The sequence below is a fragment of the Dasypus novemcinctus genome, chromosome 6 (assembly GCF_030445035.2).
Source record: "Dasypus novemcinctus isolate mDasNov1 chromosome 6, mDasNov1.1.hap2, whole genome shotgun sequence".
In the NCBI taxonomy this organism is placed as follows: domain Eukaryota; kingdom Metazoa; phylum Chordata; class Mammalia; order Cingulata; family Dasypodidae; genus Dasypus; species Dasypus novemcinctus.
Window position 1 is genome coordinate 25,143,704 of NC_080678.1, and position 20,730 is coordinate 25,164,433.

Genomic DNA, 20,730 nt, shown 5'->3' on the forward strand with positions numbered 1-20,730 from the left:
AAAAAGCTAAAGAAAGGTGGCAATTAAAAAAAAAAAAACAGGCAAACCTTGAAGAACTCCAGCTTCTGCAAAAGAGGAATGTTTGGAACTACAGCTTCTGGAACCAGGAGGTGTTAAGGAAATAATGGCTGCCTTCAAATCATTGGGAGAATGGATGTCATTTCTTAACCAACACTGGGAATAAATCATTCTGGACAAGCTCCTGACTGCATCACTGTTATCCAACTCTAAGAACAGGCCTGGGTCCCAGAAAGCCCCACAAGAAAATTCCAGTGAGTTGACCCGTGTTGTGAGCGCAGAGGCAGACCAAGTGCAGAAAATGCCAGCACGTCCTCCCAAAGGTGCTGGGATCCCAGGCACCAGGAGCCGTCGGCAGGCCTCTCGTCCCCAGTAATCAACTAGCACCACTTGTCTTTGAGGCAAATTGGAGAAGGAGGGAGCTGTTACACGCTTATTATAAACTCAAGCAAACAATAGCCTGACCAGAGCGGGCGAGGAAACCCCCTCATAAAGAAAGAAGTGTTAGTTATTAGGTTTTGCAAGCCAGGAGCCAGACCTCCGCCTTTCAAGGACGAAAAAAGGATGCCTTTTAAATTTATTTTTTTTAATGAAGTTCTAAGCAATGGGAAATCGACCAAAAAAGAGAACAGGCATTACAACCAAAAGGCCACAGCTCCGTGTCTTGCTGTCACTAATTTCATGCCCATCAGAAGCTGAGTAATTCTAAGTCCAGTCTTCCCTATAGGTTTTTTTGTTTTCCCTCTGCGGGAAGATAAATTATGTCACAACAAAGATCTTCTCACCCTCCCTCTCTTCAAAAGGTATTCAGTTTCCTGGCTTGGCCTACTCTTTGGTAGGAGAAATAACTTAAGACCAGATTGTTTTGTGATGTAGGGAGAGGGGAGGATAAAGAAAAGCACAAAAAGATAGGCAACTCAATATATCACCACGCTGGAAACTTGGCAAAGGAGTTTTCATGATGACGCATTGCTAGAGTGACCAACCATCTCGGTTTGCCGGGGACAGAGGGTTTTCCTGGCATCCAGGATTCCCAGTGCTCACACAGGGACAGTCTGGTGACAGTCATCACACCATTTAATCCTTCTTATGGGCCAGGCCCCCGGCGAAGGCCCTTGTACAGATTCTCACAATAACCCTCTGGGGCAAGTCCTACAATTAATCCCATTTTTCACAAGAGAGGAAACTGAGGCATGGAGCAATTAAGTAATCTGCCCAATGTAAGTTCTCAGTTTTATGTTTTAAAAAAAAAAAGTGGTGGAAATCAAATACTGGGATAAAGAAAAATTCATACTTTATGAGAAAATTTTGACCTGGAAACTACTTTAATGAGGTAAAAATATTCTCTGCCAAAGGAGAGGAGGGGGAGGAAAAGCAGGGGAATCAGAGGAAATACACAGAACAGGAAGATCAATGGCAAGTTGGTCTAGATGGTTCCAAAATAGCCCTCAGAGGTATTACATAAGTAACAGAAAGAGAGCAAAATATCCAGGGCAGAACAACGGCTCTGCAGCAATTTGCGTTTTTAATTTGGACTTTTAACCCCAACATCCCTTTGGAATGGAATCGTGGGACTCCTTTTCCCCAGAAGTCCACCGGCCAGGAGCCCAGGGTCACTCCAGCTCCCAAGCAGCCAAGTTCATGAGCAGTGATGGTAAATGGAAACCACAAACCATGAAGTGAACCAGAAAGTCAGACCGAAAGATAAAAATCCACTCTCACAGAAAAAGAAACGATAACAGAACCACTGAGGCCAAAATCAAAACCATATCTGCTTTGCATGTGGGCATGTGGTTTTGTGTATGTACTTTTTTTTTTTTTTTCAACATGCCAGATCACCGGTTCCTGTCGCATTATATTTAAAGTCACTGTCGCCCTCTAACTGCTAGGCAAACCAAGGTGGTTAGAGATTGTAAACTTGACCAAAAATTCCATTAAGGGGGGAGGTAGGAAACACCAAACAATTCACAACTTATACTATTAAATAAACAGTTGGGGGCTGGCAGCGCACCTGACCCGATCAGCAAAAACAACTACTGTGGTGTTTTTTTCTAAACTATTTTAAAATGACAACACCACATCAGGAGTAATGCATTTGTGGAATAATGATAATGCTATATTAGGATTTATTTGCTGATGGAGATAAACTGGCAAATTTAACCCAGTGGGAAAAGTCACTAAAGCACCCCCCAAAAAAGGGGGGGGGCGTCTTTTGGGGGAGGGGCAGGTTTCTCTCCCAAGGAAAGAGGCTCACTACATTTTAAAGCCTTTTTCCTACTCATGAATTCAAGTCCTGAGTGCCAATTCTTCAGACACAAATGGCTTCAAGCCTGATCTTCTGCGGAGACATTTGCCATCTATATTTACTCACCTTTATGAAAATGTAGCAACAGTGATAACTTAAACAAAACAGGGTACTTAAAACACACTGCTGATTTGGTAAACATGTCCTTAGCCGAGGGGTGCTTTCAAACCTTCCTTCAAGTTAAAATGTCTTTGCACATTGGGTCAGAGCTTTTTTTTAAAATTAATGGGAAAATTCTTGGCTGCTCCAGCAATCATTAAGAAATAAATACCTCTGGATTCCAGAATAAAAACTAAGCGACTTTAGGCTGGAAGGAGGGAAGGCAGGGGAAGTTTGTTTTGATTTTAAGGATAAAAATGAAGTTCAGAGCTTAGAGACTCCCAAAACACTCCTGTATAGTGTCTGACACATCCCACGTATCAATAAACTCCTTATCTATAACTTAGTTCCATGGGGAACTAATTTTTTTTTAAAGCTACAGAAAATATTTATTTTTTAAGGATTAATATTACCTTCTGATTTCATTTTTGTATTATGTTGTAAGTATTTCTTGTCTTTTGCTACATATTTTAATATCTTAGGATCTAAGCAAAAGGTCAAAAAACCCTCTTTGCACATACTACTGCAAGATTTCGCTTTTTTATAACACCAGAAAGCAGCCAGTTAACCAGGAAAACAGCCCCTATGACATACTTTCAACACACATGGGCCATTCTAACCCACAAAGTGGACATCACTGCCTGCCCAAATCACACTACGTATACCCCACTGTTCATTCGTATAAATCTGACATCTGCTTTTCAGCTACACCAGACAGAATTTTAAAAAAACTCATGAAATGCAGGTGGATGCCCCTTCTTTCAGGGCAAAGGCCTTCAGACTCGGAAGCATATTTCAATGTGTTTCTTCCAAGTTCGTTTAATTATATTACTCATCTGTTCGTAAATGATGTAGAGGTGTATCAACTGAGGTCAAATTGAGGGCTAAGTGTAGCGGGGTCTTTGGTGACGGTAGTTTAAATTCTCTCTAAGGGTTTTACCTAGATTCTACTGTAATAACTCGAATGGAATATTCCGATTCTCACAATTCTAAGTGCATAAACATTATTGTGAGGTCTTTTTTTTTTAATCCTCTAATGGTTCTTCAACTGAGTTGAAACTTGGAGAAAGCAAGCAAGTAAAATCTCACAAAATCTGCCTCTGGAAGTAAAGATTTGCCTGGCCTAGACCTTTAAAAATGCACCATGACCCAAAACAATGAACTGTACCTCAATTACAGAAAATAAAATCTTAGGGCTTTAGTATTCATTTCCATCTAGCACTCCCAATGCTGTGAATACCTTGGCTGACCACAGCCAAGCTCCTTATGTACTCCAGTCTTTTTAAGTTCTCCTTTCAACAGGCAAAATCTCCAACTCCAGTCCACTCCAGAAAATAAATACAACGACAATGGCCACGGCCACGACCACCACCACCTCCTCCTCCTCCAAACCAGAGGGGAAAAACAAATAACTTCTCACAGGGAAGGGGGGCGGGGAATGAAACCAACATCCCTGGCAAAGCCAGGAGGGGGTAAAAATTTAAAATCGTACAAGCAGGAAACGTGACCCACAAATCACTACTGGGTGAAACTTGAACCCAGGTCTTTATACATCCTAACAAGTTTGAGGTGTGGGAAATACAAGTCATTTAGCCCTGAAAGCTGCTTCTCTTGAGATCAATGTCATTCATCTAATCAGGATATACTGAGAACCTACTACGCACAAAACAGGGTCACCACTCTGTAGCTTTTTTAAAAATACAGAAATTTAAGTAGTCCAGACCTTGAAAACTGTCTTCCAAATACATTTATATTACACATTTCAAAATAATAATTCCCTCTTAACTGCTTTCCAATAGAGAATCAAATGCCCTAAAATATCTATTTAAATTTAGCTTTCCTTTTTCTTTTTCTCCCTCTCTCCCTCTTTTAAATCATCATTAAGCTTTCTAGCAAGAGCTTCTTCTAGTCCTCCTACTACAAGGCTTGGAAAAAGCCCATAAGGATATCAGGGGATGGAAACAGAGAAAAGGAACCTCATATTTCCTTTATACATCAGACTGTCAAAAATATTTAGGAAAAACACCTCCTCTCATTTCTGCTTCCTATGTTTTCCTTATTGGTCCATTTACACAGCCCTGCTCCCCCAACAGCAGTGAGTACATCGTTTTGTCGTTTCTGCCTTTCCCCGCCATTAGCGCAGGCTGCCGAGGCGGTCCCCCAGCTGCCTCCCCAGAGCAGCCTGCAGCCGCGGTGCATCCCTTTCCCCAACGGTCTCCCCTTTGACTAATGTTCACCCACACTCATACATCATTCCCAAATTGGTCCAAATGAATTAAACACAGCTCTGCTTAACATTACGAGATTTAAATGGATTTTCTCTCTACAGGTCTGCCCCATAATTGGGTTTATCCATCTTGTTGAAGTACAGTTTACACTTGCTAACATCACGCCAATTCAAGCTACATTTTCTGCTCCAGTGGCAGGAGCAAGGCAGATTTGTCATCGAATCATAACAGGTAATTCAAACAACAATTAGTTTGATGACGGGCCGTATGTCAATGTCTGTTCCCTGCAGCCTCACTCACACCCGGTGCTCTCTGTTCCTCAAGATGAATTGTGTTCACAATTCTTCAATTTCAATCACCAACAATGCTTACTGAATCAACTTAAAAACTATTGACACAAGGCTGTCTTCCCTATAGGGCAGCCTCAGCCAAAGCCCTAGCAGAAAGAATCTTCCGGTCCCCCTAGGATGGGCTTAAAACCACACACATCCAATTTCAAGCCCTGGACAGTTTCGGATTTTCAACCAAAGCTATTTATTCTGGTGCTTTATCTCAATCTCAAAATCCAGAGAGGCAGAGGGTTTAGGAAGAAAAAGGAATGAACATGTGCAGGCTCATCCATCCACTAGTAGCAAAACACGTAATATTTTGAAAGTCCCCCGTGCAGAATGAAGAAAAAGAAAGCTTTTAAAAAGCCAACTACTTTGAAAATTAGAAGACAATTATATAAGATACAAACTAGTCCAACCATGGTTCCCCATTGTATGGGCAATGCCACAGTCACTAAGACACAGGAAATGACATCAAGTTAATGAAGGGATTGAGTCCATCTTAATTTATTTGGTTGAATGCAAAAAAAAAAAAATTATTCTTTGCTTTTCGTGTAATGAAAGAGATGGTTATTAGCAAATTCAAAATGCATCCTTCACTGGACCTCTAATACACACCCATTCCCGCTCCCTTTCTGCCCACAGTATGTATTTAAACACATTCACACCAACTGTTTTTGCACACCTACTATCCCCCAGGCATTACTGCATGATGCTAACTAGGATATAAAGATGAGTACGACACAATCTCAGTCCTTCAGAAGAGCTTGTATCCCAGCCGAATGCACAAGGACTAGGCAGACTTTTTAAGTGACATAAGAGAAATGCAAACAGCAACCAACAGGAGTCATAAATCTTTGTTACCCAGCAAAGATAGTCCAGGTCATCAAATTCATCATGTGTGATGTTTTTGACAGGGAATAAAAAATATACAATGCATGTCAGGATAAGGTATTGTGTAAGCTTGCAAACAAGTATTTCACATAGTTCTCAATGATTTAAAAAAAAAAAAAAGATAGCTTGTATGTATCAAGCACCCTTCTAGGTGCCAATGCACTGCCCACCACATTAACAAATCGGACCTCACTTAATACCCCTAACAACCTTTTGGGAACAGGTACTGCCATTATCCCCACTTTACAGAGGAAGAAGCTGAACCATGATAGAACTGGCACTCCAACACACAGGTTTATCTGAATCCAGAAGCAGGAGCTTCAACCTGTTACACTAAGCCCATGGTTCTCAACCAGGCATGATTTTGACTTAGGGGGACATTGAGCAATGTCTGGAGACATTTTTAGTTGTCACAATTTTGGTTAGGTACTAGTGGCCTCTAGAGGATAAAGGCCAGGGAAGCTGCTAAACATCTTACAATGCCAGGACAGTTCCCCTCAACAGAGAATTATCCAGCCCAACAAGTCAATAGTGCCAAGGTTAAAAACCTGCATGAAGGCATCCTATGGCATCCAGCCCCCTCTACTAACCAACAGCAGAGGCATGCCAATTTCCAGGACCAGGAACAACCAATCTGGGTAATTAGCAATCTTATGTAACCAAGTATTATTCCAGCTACATCCCTTAAAAACCCAGGGTGTTTTGAGAAGATGTTTCTAAGAATCCACAAATGTGTGATTCTATTTTTTATAATATATGTTATAGATACAGAAATATATAGTACATGTATCTATTTTCCTACTTTTAAGCTTTATATATTTTTTAAGTTTCTACGTATTATTCATTAAATATTGAACACATTGCAAACTACCCAATGGTTTTCATGGAACCCTCAGGAATAATGGTCTGATGCCATTTCTGCTTAATTGAAGAATATGCTGAGATTGCAAGGTAAACCGTCAAAAAAAATTGCAACCACTTATCTGTTTGATCAGGATTTTATACCATGCAACCAAATCAAACTCCAGAAACAAATTAAGTGCTGAGCCTGATAAGGCTGCAAATGTCAGCCACAGCCCATTTAGAAATTTCTGTGCTCACCTAAACAACCCCATGACTCTGAGTGACTTTATAAAAAGTAAGTATTATAAATTGGACTTAAATAAAGTGAGGCTAAGGAAATACAACCAGCTGACAGCCACAGATCGGTCCTCTGTACCCACACGTACTGTGGTCTACAAGAAGGCACACATATGGCTGACAGAACCGCTGTTTCCAGGTTGTTCAATTCAAGGACCACCTGGCATTCTCCCTGCAGACTGGCCAGTCCTCTTGCAAACTAGGACAGTGATGACGGAGAATAAACAGATACAAATATCAAAACTCTTACATATACAATGATACAGGTAAAACGGATATAAGTTTTTAAAAGATACAAGTGAAAATAAGCAAAATTAGATTGTCTTTTATCGGGCTTATGCAATTCAAGTGCTACCACATGGACAAGATGAGATAACTCGAACTGGGAAGGTAGAACAGGGTGGAGCTAGACTACTGGCTTCTAGTTTGGGCCCCTGCTTCTACCAAGCTGAGGGACCCTGCATGAACCTAGTCCCCTCTTTGCATCTCAACTTCCCCACCTATCAAAAGGGACTAGATCTTTGCTCCTACTGTAAGGGCAGACTGGGGACCAGCAGCATGAGGCTTGTCAGAAATGCAGACTCTCAGGGACCACCCCAGACCTACATTTAAATCCGAATCTGTATTTGAACGTGAACTGAAAGTTTGAGAAGACCTAGATTCCCAGGTCCCTTAGAGCTTCAGGGTGTCTGCAGTCCCCTGCTTATGATGCCAGACTCCCACCTTCTCTCACTAGCACTGGGGACTCAAGGGACAGTGATCTTCCCTGTTAACAAAATGTTCTCAAAACAGACTCTACCATTTGGATGACACAAGCCATTCTTTAGAACATGCCCCAAGTCAGTCAAGCTAAAACAAAGAAAGAAACAACAACAGTAACAACAAAAAACAGGCTTTACAGCAGTTATTCTCTAATATGACTAACATCAGAATCTAACATTAGAGGGAAGTGGACTTGGCCCAATGGATAGGGCGTCTACCTACCACATGGGAAGTCCAAGGTTCAAACCCAGAGCCTCCTGACCCGTGTGGAGCTGGCCCACGCACAGCACCAATGCACACAAGGAGTGCCGTGCCACGCAGGGGTGTCCCCCACATAGGGGTGCCCCCGCGTAGGGGAACCCAACGCGCAAGGAGTGCAATCCGCCCAGCGCGAAAAAGTGCAGCCTGCCCAGGAGCACACACGGAGAGCTGACACAGCAAGATGACGCAACAAAAAGAAACAGATTCCCGGTGCCACTGACAAGAAAGCAAGTGGACACAGAAGAATACACAGCGAATGGACACAGAGAACAGACAAATGGGGGGGGCGGGCGAGGAAGGGGAGAGAAATAAATCTTTAAAAAAAAAAAAAGAATCTAACATTAGAATTGCCTGGGGGGGGGGGGGGGGTGCAGATTCCAGGATACCCTGGGCCAGTGCTTCTCAGGCACGTCTACACATTAGTCACCTGGAAAGCTTTTTTAAAAACTGGATGCCCAGGCCCCACCCCCAGAGATTCGCATCCAGGTGGCAGGAACCCCCAAGTGATTCCAATGTGTAGCCAGCGTTGGGAACCACTGGCACAGTCAGGTGCTTCTTAAAGTGCAGTCTCCAGAGAAAGGTGATGCATCGGTGTTACCCCGAAATTTGTTAAAACTGCAAATTCTCGGGCCCCACCCCAGGCCAACTGAATGCGAAACTCTGGGGTGGGGCACCTGCCTGCCATCTCCCTCTTTACAAAGCCTTCTAGGCGATGCATCCTCAAGTTTGCATCCTCAAGTTTGCCTGGTCCTACTGAATCAGAATCTCCAATGTGTAGAACCCAAAAATCTGAATTTTTCAGCCACCCCCCCCCAATTCCCAGGTGATTTCTATGTGTCCAACTCAGAGCGCTGTTTGGTAGCCACTGCTTTAGAAAAGCCCTAGACCCTCTTGAGCATAATTCTGAGCAGAAGGCTAAGCGGTATAGTCTCCCTCCAGCCAGACTTCCGGGGTTTGAATCCCAATTACTTAACCTTGGGCAAAAAATCCCAGGTAACTGCATCTCTGCTGCCTCATTCATAAACTGAGGATAACAGTAATAATAACAATAACTAGACCTCTCACGACTCCTGCTGTGCTCTTAGGAAGAATCAATAAAATAATTCTCATAGAACACCAGACCCAATGCACCAGAAGAATTTAATAAGCATAAGCTGCTATTATTATCAATTGGTGTTACTGCCTCTGGCCCCTAAGACCAAGCACATTATTGTCTAAACTGTTTGTTCCTAATCAAAGAAATGACTCTTCTTGAGCTGCAAAAGTATCTGGTTGTCTTCACAAGATCATGGAGAAGCAAAGGCCTCAAAAGCTTTTGGGAACATAGGGGCTAGCAGTATCTCACTCAAAATCAGAAGATGTTATCACAACCACGTACCTGGCCTGCCCTCAATTTCTACTCGGCAAATGAAAATGACTGAACAGCCAATAAATGATCAATTGCTTGATTTCAGAAAACCCTAGGGCAGCAAATCTCAAACTTTTTTTAGGAGACTGACAATCACAACCCTGATTAAAACTGCCAATTCCTGGGCTGCAACTCCAACCCTACTGGTCTTGAGGAATGGGTTACAAATCAGTATGTGAGTTCCATGAGAGCAAGGGATTATTGTTTTCTTCATTGATGTGCTCCCAGGGCCTGAGGAGTACCTAGCACGCAAGAGATGCACAATAAGTATTTCTTGAATGAATGAGCATTTCAAGATGACTTAATTTAGACACTTTAGGCTAAAACTCGCCACCTTAGCACATGGAAGAACCTTTAAAGTAAGTTAACTACCATCCATAGGCTTTGTCAAACAACTTTAATGAAGTGACATTTCTTAGACACATACACACAAACACACATATCACACTCCATTTCTTTGCAAAAAGTAGATGTGAAATCTCACAACCAGAGCTGGTAATGGAACTAAAGGCTAAGTGAAAGGTGTAAGAAGGTGACTGCACCAAGAATGACAATGGGAGATGTGGAAGATCCACTTGTGAGCTGGTTTCTGGGAGTTTTCCCACTTAGTTCGGATCCTCTCCTCAGCCGAGATAAGCAAATCCTGATGGAAACTGAAAGGCTGGTATCTCATGGTAAAAGGACAATCAAAAATAATAATAAAAACAAAGAGACTTCCATCAGAAATGTGAACAGGGGGAAATTCAGGAGCCCTTCCTAGATATTTCCATCTCATTCCTAAATTCTGGCCAAATCCACTGGCACTACTCTCTGGCCAAATTCATCCCAAATGCCAAGAGTCTAACTGGGCCAGACGGACTTCAAGACACAGCATCTCAGGAATCTGAACAATACAAGACTAAACATCAAGTTCAAATCCAGGAATAAGAGGCCAGTGTAGGTCAAGCATGCCCTCAGATATTACAGTCTTCTCCCAGGCTCCAGAAAGCTCCTAGTCCCTGGAGGAGGGTCCTCACCACCTTTCTGAACTATGGCATACAAGTCCTACCACCAAGCAGGAGGGTTATGCTTTGGTTAAGTGCGGGTGGGAATCTGGAAGCATAGGGCAAAGGAGAAAGCAACACCACTGCAAAGTCTCCACAGCTCAGCTGTGTAAACAAATAAAATGGTCCATTTCTTCTGGATCCTCTCCTAGTTATCTTTGCACACACGGCACGCTCATGCACACACACACACACAGCGTCACATCCTAAAAGAAAAACAACCAAGAAAGGTCTACACAGTTTGTTTTTGTTGCATGTGGAGTTTTTTCCTAAAGCTCATCTGACTTGGTGTTAAAACATCAACCTTTGGCCAAAATACTCTTAAAACAAAGGCTTAATTGGTTCTGAAGTATCCCTTCCGAAAACCAAGGGAAACATCTTCCGTGGGTCTTGACCTTGATTACAACACTGCTCTTGGGGTTGGAATAATGATGAATGTTGGAAGGGCCTCTTCAGGGAAGCATTAAGATGCCTAAACATTTATCTACAGTCAATTGCGGGGCATCCCTGGGAGACAGATGTTTTTACACATCTGCAGTATGGGTTCACCTCTCTGAATTCTGCCTGCATCATCTGTTCCAGCGTTAATGGAGAAGGAGGGAGGAGGTACACAAATGCGCAAAATTGGTCTCTGATCACACCTAGATAATTGTACTGCTCCCCCTCCAAGTTAGTCACAGATTTTAAAACTACCAGGCTAATATATATTTCAGTAACAACACCTGAAATCCAGTGTTCAGGTCTCTCTCAAAAGCTCACTGCAAAGCTAAACAGACACACTGTGTAAAAACAACAGAAATGTACACATATATTCCCCCAAAAGATGTGTGTAAGAATGTTCATGGAGCTTTATCCTTAAGGTCCATCAACCGGAAGAAGCCAAATGTGCAACAGAATGGACAAATGCACTGTGGCAGTCATACATGGAATGCTACATGGCACTGAAAAGAGCAAACTGCAGCTAACACGGATGAAACTCAGACATGATGCTGCATGAGGCCAGGCATGGAAGAGTGTATTCTGTACGATTCCATTTATACGAAGCCAAAAACAGGCAAAACAAATCCATGGTGATAGAGGCCTGAATTTTTGTTGGGGGTGGGTAAGAGGATGAGGGTGGCTGGGAAGGGAGAGGAAGAGAGAGACCCCTAAGGAGTTGGTAATATTCTTTATGGGGATCAGCAAAGTACAGCCCACGGGCCACATCCAGCTGCTGGCTGTCTTTGTAAATAGTTTGACTGGAATGCACTCGCAGCTATTCCTCTACTTCTGGCTGCCGTCACACCGCAATGGCAGAGTTAAGCAGTTTGCAATAGGGACTGTATGGCCCACAAAGATTGAAATACTATCTGGCCTTTTACAGAAAAGCGTTCCATCCCCATTCCACACTTTAACCCGAGTGGCGGTTTTACAAATGAAAAAATTCAATCAGCTCTCCGCTAAAGATCTGCATACTTCACTGTATTCAAATTGTACTTCAAAAATTGTAAAAGTCAATAAGAGTTAAATAACTTCAAAAAAAGAAAAAGAAGACAGGTGTCTTCATTCTAACTGATATTTGTATTAGTCATTTAGGGAGATTTGGGCCATTCAGGCTACTCTTGTCTTTTCGAAACTGAAAGGAAATGAGGAGAGTGTCAGAAAAGGGGAAGATGCCACAACACAGCAATGGATAGTGTGTCCAAGCCTTTTACAAGAACATGAGATGCCTATAGAACCACTCAAAGACCATTCATATAAACAGTGAACTTGGCCGAGTACTGCGATTACAGGCGCGATGGGAAGGGAAAGGGGCATGAATCTCATGTGATAACGGTGTCATACTACTCGAGGTTATTTTAGGATTAAAGCTTAGGAGAGCAACGAGCTCAGCTCATACTGAAATACAGGATTTCTAAGGGCTAACCACAGTTTAAGTGTCTAGGAGATTCTGCCCCAACGATATTTTGTATTTAAGCCTTAATGGACGATGGCGGGAAGGGAAACTACCCCCTCCACTCTGCACCAAAGCAGGGACACCCTGTCCTCTCACCTCCCCCCCCCCATTGCTGCTGAGCTGCCATGGACTATGGGGGCAATTTTATTTTGTCCGAGATGTCCCCCTTTTCTTCCTCTGCTCCTTTGGTTTTGTTCTGATTTTTCCATTTCTCCTTTGATGACCAAACTAAAATTATAGCTAAATGGCATTGGGCTTGGCCTCACTCTGGTCTAGCAGGGACTGGGGGAGAATGAACCCTGAGAGCTTGCCGGTGCTGGGCCTCTAACAGAATGTCTCTCTGTTTGCCCACAAGGGCATCACGCCTTAGCAAAGAGAAGCAGGGGAGAACAATGCTACCTGTTCATGGAGGAATAGTAATGGTTTCAGTCCTCCAAACAATGAGCTCTGTAATTTACTCCATCTTCCTCCTGAGAAAGAGCTTCACATGGCCTGCACCGTGCCAGGTGGTTGGGAGAAAGACGAACTGCTCGGCCTAACAAGGGCCACTTCACGACGGGTGTAAAGATACAGCAGCTGGCCTGGTCTCGGCTGGTCTCCCAGGGACAAGGCCCCAGCCAGCCTATCCACACCAAGATAGGGATCGCCCTGCTATTCAACCTCCACAATTCCCACACCCCAGGCAACAGGTTTTGCCAGCTCTCCACGAGATGTAGTAGGCCTCAGGACATTGTCTGTTTACCCATCCATTCATCAAGATTTAGGGTTTGGGCTTGTTCTTGAACCCAGCCCTGAATCCAAACCATTTTCCAGCAGCAAGGCTTACTACTCTGTGGTGAATCAAAAGGAAGAAAATGTGCCAGCAAGGACAACAGCAGCATCTAGGGAAAGACACATCAGCCTTGGAAATATTTGGAGGTTAAATCAGGAGTCCCACTTCCCCATAAAATGCACACACCCAGACCCGCAGCCCAACTGTAGAAGTAATCAAAATGTCTTTTGAAAATAAGTGCTTGTAGCCTTAAAAGGAGTGTAAAAATATGAAGGCTCCTCCAAGCAAAAATGTTCATTGATTGACTCATACTTTTCACAGGTGGAATAATTCATAATTTACCTGGGGCAAATGGCTAAACTATTTGGAAGTCTTATCAAGGAAGATGCATTTCTTTAAAGGACAGAGCCACAAGGATGCAACGGGGCTCTAACTCCAGAAGTCCATGCACACATACACAAGTTACCTGCAAGGGATCTCTACAGAGGAAGAAAGGGAGCAAGGGAGAAATGCAGCCTAACCAACCCACATCCAACTGCAAGAGGAGAAGAACCTAGAGCCAGACTTTACCACCACCACCAAAGATTTTAAAAGCTCTCTCCCCGGGTTAAACCAGAACCCTCAAGAAGTTCTGGTACCATCGGTTACACCACGAGGTAAGGTATACCTAACGACCATGGCCAGGAAGACAGAAGAAAATCGCCTTAGTCTGCTCCCTCTCCCCTATTGTATTCTGTTGGCAGCAGTTCAGCTCCTAGTCTATATTCGTCTGGGATCTGTTTAGCCTTTGGATTTAAAAGAATGGAAGTACTACGTGAGCAGGAAATGGACACTTATCAGAAGCTGGGATCCGTCTCCTTTCCCTTCTAGCACTTTTCTTCGTGTCATATATCAACAGGAGGTCCCAGAGAAATCAACATTTCAGGACAGTCAGGTCAAAAGTGATATTGTGAGCACCACTTAACGGGATTTTGATCCACTGGAGACAACTCCCTGGCTGTCACAAGGCCTCCTCTTCCATCGTCCCTTAATACTTCACATTCACTCTGTATCACCCAGTTTTGCTCCCAACTCAGGAGCCCTCCCTAAGCCCAGCAGGAGCCAAGCTGGCGTTCATTATGCCTGATGGTGAAATTGTTGGGGAGCAGATGTGGCTCGAGCAGTTGAGTGCCTGCTTTCCACATAGGAGGTCCCGGGATCAGTTCCCAGTGCCTCCTAGAAAAAACAAGCAAAAGCAAACAACAAGCAAAAACAAATAAAAAAACCAACTCAGAGGAGTCAATGTGACTCAGTGATTGAGTGCCAGCTTCCCACATACAAGGTCCTGGGTTAAATCCCCAGCACCTCAAAAAAAAAAAACAAAAACTCAACAGTAAACACAGGGTTTCAGTAGCATTTCTTCCACTCATTTCTTCTTTGCATCCCACTTACCTCCCCCCAGAATTCAACCACCACCACCGCCACCGCCACCGCCACCGCCACCGCCACCGCCACCGCCACCGCCACCGCCACCAGCATCATCTAGGTTGGGGAAGGGGTGGAGAATAAAAGGCACAAGAGACCTAAGAATGGAAATTCCAGCTTCAGGATCTCTTGAATTTCCTACCTGAATTGCAATCTGGTGTTCAATCGTTTTGTACGCAGAGTAATGTGTGCTCCCGGACTGAAAATGGAGCTGTAGAAAGAAACCAAATCAAAGCGTTCTGCTTATGTCACAAACTACAAGAAAACATCTTAAGCAGTTTATGAATAGCAGACAAACCTTCCTAAACTGAATGCAGCCTTGGCATTCAATCAAGACCTGTGTAGTTTTATTTGTTGCTATGGATAAGAGGATGACAATAACCTAAGTAATGTTTTAAAAAAATTTTTTTTTAATTTTTTTTAAAAGGCACCTATTCAATAAGCAAAAAGGGAGGGAGGTGGCCAGGAGTGAGACTCAATGAGAGGAAAAAGAAAGACTGATGCCCATTAAGACATAAAGGACGCTAGTGTGCTGAGCAAGATACTGAAGAAAAATTAACTGCGTGCTGCAGAATCATCAGAATAGCAACATGTAGGTAGAAGGAAGGAATGTGAGAGGAAGGGTTATGTGACGCCACAGGCCTGCAACAGGTACAAGACCCCCAACTCAACAGAGGCCCTGGCCCTCCAGCACGAATCTATTTCTGGGGGAAGAAAAATCTGTCAGGCAGAACTCAGGGCCACACGATGCCTTACACGTTCTTTCAAAATGGCAAGGCTGTCTGTCCCAGGACATCGCTCCAGCCTACGTGCTGGGAATTGCCACTACTCCTAAGACAGAGCCAGCCACCACCAAAGAGTCAGCAAGTTTTCAGGCCACCAATTGGGTGGCCACTGAATGACTATAAGCCACTGGCTTACTCGACCCTCCCTAGTACAAGATGTAAGTGTCTCCTGGGCCTTACCCTCTGATGACATACAGACCTCCCATCAAAGACGCAGGCACCCCAAACGAGAAAGGAACATCTAAAGTGCTCACCAAAATCTCATTTTCCCAAATAGCACTTGTTAATCTCGGGATTCCACCCATTGGGAAAACAAACACCATCTGCTTGTTTATTTTAGAAAAATTACAAAAATCACTAAAGCATCTCAACAGAATCTGAAAATGCACTTTAATTTGCTATATACGAACAAATGATAGAAAACCAGATGATCCTATGAAATCACTGCCCATCCCCCTCATAGCAATAGGCAAATCTGTTGCATTTCCAAACACGGATTTATATTACCACAACAAACTACTGCTATTACTACTGCTATCACAACTATTACTATAGCACTTCCACAACTATTACTATAGCACTTCTTTATTACTGTAACAATGCATAACTTAGGCTGAGATTTAGACTCAATATATTTGTATTTTGGTCCCTACAAGAAAAATCATTCAGCCTACATAAGGGGAGGGAAAAAATTTTTTGAACCAACTGAAAATAAACACAACATAGTAATAACCAAGTTTTTAAAAAATCATCTGAATCCACCTTACTCATAGGACAAAGTTGTAAGTGTCCATTTTGGGATACAGTAGGTTTTAAGATAATTTTCTGTTCTAAATAAACAAGAATAAAAACACTGCCTACATATATTTTGTAAACTTGCTGGCCTCAAAACAGAATACAAAAAGGGGTTCAAAAAAGTGGGCAAAAAAAATAAAAATCCCTGTATCTGTCAAAACAGATTAATAAACCAAACTCCCCTAAAACAACAAAAGAGAAGCCCCCTTCTCTGCACACAGCCCCCACACACACTCAGAGGCAGTTCATCTAAAGTCAATCACTGAAGAAGAAAGATGAATTTGAACCCTTTGTCCCCCTGTCTTTTTTGTAAAAACTGCCAGTCAGCAAGCGGAGATTGCACTAATTACTGTGACAATTCTGCATCATGTTAAAACAACTTTTGTGCCTGGGACAGGTTCCTCTGCGAGTTTGGAATTCTTGGCCAGCGAGCGGCTCTTAGAGAGGAGGGTTCTCCTTCTAAAGAGAGAAGGCAACACTAACAACTTGTCCCTCTTTTCAGCCGGTTTTATTCTCCTCTTTTCCAATTGCCTGATTCAGAGCTTAATGGAAACTTGTCCAAGCTTTTCTTCCCACAAACCCTGCAGAGCCCTAGGCAAGCCATTCTCAGAGTAACCACAGGAATCTTATTTTGTCAATTAAAATGGAATGGACACCTGATAACTACATATATGTCATGGAAAAAAAATTCCTATAATCACAGTCTTATGAATAAACTAATGAAACTGTGGCTAATCCAAATTCAATTTTCACTTGTCCAGTTCCTTTCTTAATCCTTATGTTCATCACGACCTAACCACCACCACAACCCCTGAGAATACTGCAATTAAAAGTGTAAAAATGCAACTGCAAGTTTAAGAATCTGGCAGAGAGACAAACATCCAAGACAAACTTAACGCCACCTACCTACACACACACACACACACACACACACACACATACACACACAATGTAACTTCCCTCCTTGGGCATTCAGCAGCACAGAATAATCTCCACCAGCTCACAAATGCAAAGCACAAGCTCAGTCTCTGTCTCAAGTCAGACCTTTACTCCTAAGCCAGTAACTACTGTGTTAGATTTCCGAGCTAAACTTCCCCTAACTGCTGAGTCAAGGACTTAAAATTTTCTTTTTTCTCCTTTGGATTGTCATCCCTTCTTTTCCCAAATACACTTTTCTAAAACACACACTTTAACTGCTTTTTCTTTCCCTGTAAAACACACCAAGAAGCCTTGTTCATTATCGCCTAGCTTTCTAAGACAAAGATAAAATACAGAACAAGTAGGCAGTGAAAACCTGGCCCTCTCAACTGGGATAAGAACGGATGGCTCTCTAAATAGCTCTAAGGAAGGAGAGAGCGAGCCAGGCTTGGCCTTTGCTTGGGGGAAGAGGGAAGGTGAAGATCGCCACAAAGCAGCAGCCGGTCGGCTCTGTGTAAGGCCTGGGCTAAAGGACCAGGCTCCCACATACCTCACCTCCTAGGGCTGTTCTGCTCTGGTGACCTGGAGCACTCCTCCACCCACGTCACATCCTCACCCAGCTACTGCCGGAGCTATAACCCAGGCGGGAGCCACGCCTTCAACATAGTGCCTCCCTCCCTGGGGTGTCCCGGAGAGGCACCGCGGGAAACACTCACCAGAATTAAACCTTCCCTTCCTGGGTGCTCATGTACAGTGGTCAAGCCCACCCACCATTTTAGCACCCCCAGATGGCCCAGCCCACACCTCTTCAGAGGCAAGAACCACAAAGATTTGACTGTGCTAAAGCGCAGGCTTGCACAATTCCCCAGCAATTTAAAAGTCAAAATATTATGATTAACCGCTTCCCTTATTATCATTATCTTTATTTCTCTCCTTTCATTGCTAATCACTGTTATTTGCTCTGAATGTGATGCTCAGAAACACGATGTCAGAGATTTCCAAAGATGGGGAAATGGCTTTCTTCACCCACAGAAATCTCATCCCCAAAGGCAACTAAAAAACTTAAGACATTGTTCGTTTCCTAAACTTCCAAGGTGATGGAGATTAATTTTTTATGCCTATTCATTCCGCTAATTTGAGAAGAGGTGGAGCAATTTGCTTTATTTTTTATTTTATGAATCACCTGGTTTTCTCTTTTATAAAAAATAACAGATCCATTTCTTAAGAGGTTTTTTGGCTTCAGGTTTTTTGGGTTTTTTTTTTTTTTTTGGCTCCACATTCCCCTCCACCCTATAGCTACATCAGGAGCCACTTGAAATTTAATTTCCCCATCGTTAGCTTAAAAAACAGAATACTCTTTTAGTACATCTAAGACCTCTTAGGCCATCGGTCATTTTTCGGGGCTGTGACAGCAACCACTGACCACTATGTGCACAGCCTCTGGGTCCTAAGTCGGTTGCTTCTTACATTTAATGGGAAATAAACTTTTGACCAGGCTTGGGTTTACTGCCTGCCCACTTTAAAAAGCGCCAAAGGGGCCTGCCTCTAACCTCCACAGGAATGGCCAAAGGAGCACTGACTGGTAGGTTCACAGATTTCACAATTCCTGCAAAGATCTGGACACCGAACATTTGCAGCACCCTAAAACAACAACCTAAAAGCATCTCCTTTCCAGGCCCCAGCATTCTTCAGAAATTCTGCCGCAACAAAATGCAGGCCTTTGGACATAAGAACGCTATCTCCTACTGCCTCAATGTTCCACCAAATGTCTGTTTACCCTCATTATTTTTCTTTTCTTTTCCTCAACCTGAAACCATCAGCTATGAGTCAGAAAACGATCATTAACTTTTTACAGCTTCCCTACACATCCACCTACTCACATTTGGAGAAAGAAGTATTGACTTGAAACATTGCCTGAGACCAAAATCCTCTAAGAAGAAAAAAAGGGGAAAAATCGCTTAAAGAAAGTTCTATCTATAGGCCTATGGGGAAATGCTACACTCACTGTTTTTTCCACTATGTGCTGCAACCTCTTACAAAAAAAGGGAAAAACTGAGATTGAACTTGGTTATGGTGATGGGCAATTTGGGGTGACTTTTTTTAGAAAAACTAGATGATTTTAACAGTCAAAATATTTCATTAGAAACATTCTTAAACTGGGGAAAAAATAAAGCGAATCAAGTCTCCTGCTCTTGTACAAAACACATTTCCAGCATATAAAACCACGTGGGCTAAAGTGCCAAGACATGTTCCTAACAGCATTTTTCATTAAAACTTGCTACACTAACACTCTTAAAATGATGCCCCATCATTACTCCACTTAGCAGTCACCAAGCGGCAACTCATAACGAATTAATTTGCATTAATGTGGGTTTCGTGTGTCCTTCCCTGGGAATGCCATTGTGATTCAGGCTTCATAAAACTGACACGACAATAACATAGTGCCTTTTATTTCACTTTCCAAAACAAACCAACCCACCCAAAGACTCACACAGTGCCTCTCGATTTTTTAAGCATTATACTAATATATTTAGTACATCATAATTGGCCCAGCATGCAGGAATCTAGTTATCTCCTCAGTAAATATTTATAGCATCACTCTTTCCCATTCATTCTGCATTTTCTTAGAGAATCTCACTGAAGCCTACATCTGCAATTCATTGACTTTACAATTTACCACATTGGGATGGGAGAGGTCTTAGCTCCATTTGAATCACTACACAAATATGCAAGTGATTTATCGGTTTCAAACTGAAGACTGCAAGAGAAGGACTCCACTTTTCCTGAACATTACTTCTTCTGGCAGACCATGAACAATTACAGTTCGTACTAATTAAGCTCTGTAAATGTGCTGTGCCCCACTAATGCCTACCAGGCCTCAAATTTATTTTCATGATGCCAAACTTTAGCGGGCAATTTTAACTCCTTCAGCACTGCTTCCACAATGCCCATTCTTTCCCCTGTAGTCCAAGCTGTTTGGGGCTACTTCCCGACAGAAAAAATAAAATAAAACGGGTTTGAATTACCAGCCCGAAATCAGATGTGCCTAAGGAAGAAAACCCTATCATGGGAAAAGAAGGAGAACACCAGGGCTGATAACCCGTTCAAAGATCCCACAGCCCCATCTTTGTAATGAGCTGTTAAGGGATTCATATCTGTCCCTGAGGGCTAGTAAGTTTCTGCATTCCATCGATTAGAAAATAAAACCTTTCAGCCTCGGTTTTTAGATTTGGGTTGGATGGAGAGAAGGAGCCCGCCAGAAATGAGCAGGTCCTCAGCTTCCCTGTGCAGCTGGACAATTACCCACAGCCTCGGGGTCCCCCTTCCCCCTTTTACCATGTGGGCAGTTGGTAACGCATACACTCCAAAGCACACCAGAATGGCCCACTTTTTTTCAAAAATGAATTAAAATTGGCAGGGTAATTGGCCTTCTCTCTCACATCATGGTGTCTACCACAAATAATGTCCCATCCCGGCCCTCCACCCCCAGATGCAGACAATAACTGTTATGAAACATCTTTTGCTAGAAAGCACTTTGGAAACCGTCTTTGCTGAGCAAAGCAGTAATGTTTT

General features: G+C 42.9%; 1 protein-coding gene across 37 annotated transcripts in view; it reads right to left on the minus strand.

Annotated features, from left to right (window-relative positions):
- TCF7L2 (transcription factor 7 like 2) overlaps nucleotides 1–20,730 on the minus strand; it is a 190,788-nt gene that overhangs the window by 162,685 nt on the left and 7,373 nt on the right. For 22 of the 37 annotated variants that reach the window (XM_058298407.2, XM_058298410.2, XM_071215665.1 and 19 more), the window contains exon 4: nucleotides 14,802–14,870. The exons of the other annotated variants lie outside the window; for them this stretch is intronic. In XM_058298407.2, coding sequence (XP_058154390.1) covers nucleotides 14,802–14,870 — 69 coding nt within the window. The remainder of the gene's footprint in view (nucleotides 1–14,801; nucleotides 14,871–20,730) is intronic. 37 annotated transcript variants of the gene reach the window in all.